The 2,768-nt window shown below is 32.5% G+C and overlaps 1 protein-coding gene across 1 annotated transcript in view; it reads left to right on the top strand.

Moving 5' to 3' along the window:
• Positions 1–446: 446 nt before the first annotated feature.
• The window catches only part of LOTGIDRAFT_176364 (hypothetical protein), a gene marked incomplete at both ends in the record, with an annotated part of 9,766 nt that continues 7,444 nt past the window's right edge, over positions 447–2,768 (top strand). Inside the window, 4 exons of the mRNA XM_009046925.1 lie at positions 447–507; positions 669–824; positions 1,917–2,012; positions 2,425–2,559. Of these exons, the coding sequence (XP_009045173.1) occupies positions 447–507; positions 669–824; positions 1,917–2,012; positions 2,425–2,559 (448 nt within the window). The remainder of the gene's footprint in view (positions 508–668; positions 825–1,916; positions 2,013–2,424; positions 2,560–2,768) is intronic.

Here is a 2,768-nt window from a genome sequence, read left to right as displayed (position 1 = left end):
CACCAAGTCAAAGCTGGCTGTCTCTAGCATTATTGGACAAATGCATCAAGTCATATTGCATCATATTTCACATTTTCAATGAAATTTTGATATGAATTGAGATTTCACTGAATTTCAGTGAAAGATTTAAACAAAATGTACCAAAATTTCAGTAGTATTTTGTGAAATGTCAATGGATTTTGGGGTGAAAATTCAATGATATTTTTGTAAAATTTCAATGATATTTTGGATTTGGTTGGTGTGCAAAATTCTGTTAAATAAAAATTCTGTGTGATATCTATCATTGATCTGTTGGTATAAAATATTAATTTACAGTCTTCAAAGAAACATCTGTTCAGTGGGAGATTTTGCATTTACTATAAATACGTGACCAAATCTAGCATTCGACAGTGTATCAACAAGTCTTTATAAATATAATATAAACAGGTCTTGATAACGTTAAAACCATGAATAACCTATTATGTTCCGCTCTGTTGATTTCAGTTATGCTTATTCTTACAGACGCCGGTAAGTATATTATTTATTATCTAAAAGTTGCTTTATGAATCTAAAGTCAAAGTTTGTATATCTGGGCGAAATTTATGTTAGCTTTTAGGGGGGGGAGGGGGGTAGTGTATCGAGTCAGAAGTAAATAATGGCAACAAATAATATCAAAATTAAATTTACAGGTTGTTTAACGTATCCTAATATAACAGACGCAAATTTTGATAAAGATTGCAATGGAAATGTAGTCATTACATGTAATGAAGGTTTCAAGATGGTACAAGGGCTGGAATGTGTTGAGGAAGAATGGAGATATCAAAACCCAATATGTAAACGCACAGGTAAGATAATTTTAAATACTTGAATTACAAATAAACAATATTAGCTTTGACACATCAAATCACCCAGTGAAGAGTTTATATCACCTTCCTCGATACATGTTATAATACATTATATAGTGGAATTCAAATCAATAAACTTTATGAAACAATCTGGAGAGCTTAACATCATTAGATTAAAGAATATTATTGTAGCGGGCTCATTTCTTCAATCAAAATAGATAATTAACAGATTACCCAATTTGATTGATTTTGGTGTCAATGGAAAGTACAATCGATTGTCAAGAAGTTGTATTTACCTGGTTTTTAAATTTCAATTCCATTGTATTTTAATACCAGATTTATTTTTTTGAAAATTACATTCATGGTTTGTATTTCGTGACCTTGACTTTTGTTGATTTTGTGACCTAAATAAAATTTTCTATCAGACGTCTGTTCCTGTAATCCTACTGAAACTTAGTGTTTGATGACGTTACTATCGCTAAATTTGTTTCTGGGCGCAAAAGAAGTACAGTTTTCATCTTTCATCTGATTTAAATGAATTTTCGTGTGATCATATATATTGATGCGATCTTGGACAAGCTCTTTTTGACAATTTTTCGATGAACAGTTTCGATTTACCACCATTGACTAAAAATTCGTAATAAATAGTTACAGATGGGTTTTCTTATATTTTAGTGTCAAATTAAGCAAACTATTTGAGTAATTGGTGTTTCTAATGAATTATCATGTATTCTTAATCATATCATTATGTTCTTATTGTATAAAATTAAGAGTTTTAACCAATCATAAATGTCCATGTAAGTACAGTCTGGATAAACAAAAAAGGACTTTTTGACCTTTCTTGATCGGTCACTCATTGGAATTCTGCTGGTAATTCTCTTCTAATTTAGCTAATAATGAGTTAATTATGGACATATGAGACAAACTGGTATTTTTCCAAGTCATTAGAACACCACTACTTTCTATTCATATAAGTATTAGCATTTTCATTTTCATAAATGAAAATAAGGCAACCCATCTTTAAACCACCGTGTATGTTTTTACCATCATTAAAATAGTTTTTGAGTTTATCACCATTTGTATCATTGTTAGTGATTATTCCGGATTGTAAAAATGGTAGAATATTGACGGCAGAAAATGGAACATTAAAATGTAACTGTCCACTAAACACATTCGGTGACGATTGCAGTAAGTACAAATTAAAAAAAGTAAATTTACCAATCTCTCCTCGCTCGTCTAGTCGTTCAGATTGGACAATAAACTTAGGCACCATGTGCTTCAGGCTGTACACGATAAAGATATCTCGACAGTTGGAAATCGAACAAGAGTAGGATAATGCCGGTCTCCTGGTAAAAATTTCCCTCATTGCACACTGCATGGCGTTGCCCGTCTTCAATCATTAGCCCACATGGTGCAAAAAAGTAGGACGTAAAGCGAAATTCATTTCATTTTTCAGAATGTCGATACAAGTATTCAAATGTAACAGATTTGGATCCCTTTGCCTACGAATTGGACACTGCATGGCGTTGCCCGTCTTCAATCATTAGCCCCCATGGTGCAAAAAAGTAGGACGTAAAGCGAAATTCATTTCATTTTTCAGAATGTCGATACAAGTATTCAAATGTAACAGATTTGGATCCCTTTGCCTACGAAGGAATTTCAGTATCTGATTCAGCGGAATGTGATGAAAACTGTGCTAACGATACCAGATGTTCCGCTGCTACCATAACTGGGGGTACATCATGTGTAAAGTACGATACACCAATCATCTTCGTGTTGTTGAATGGTAATTACCACCAATGTAATGAAAAGTGCAACGAGATGAGTGAATGTAAAATGTTTGGCATTGAAAACCAATTTGGTTTTTCCTGTTATTTATTTAACGTTACCTACGACAAGATTCCAAATAGTATGAAAGCAACTTACCAAACCGAGTTTAACGTA

The sequence above is a fragment of the Lottia gigantea genome, assembly GCF_000327385.1.
Source record: "Lottia gigantea unplaced genomic scaffold LOTGIsca_1088, whole genome shotgun sequence".
Lineage (NCBI taxonomy): Eukaryota > Metazoa > Mollusca > Gastropoda > Lottiidae > Lottia > Lottia gigantea.
The sequence above is the reverse complement of the archived record's forward strand: the minus strand, read 5'-3'. Positions and strand labels throughout refer to the sequence as shown.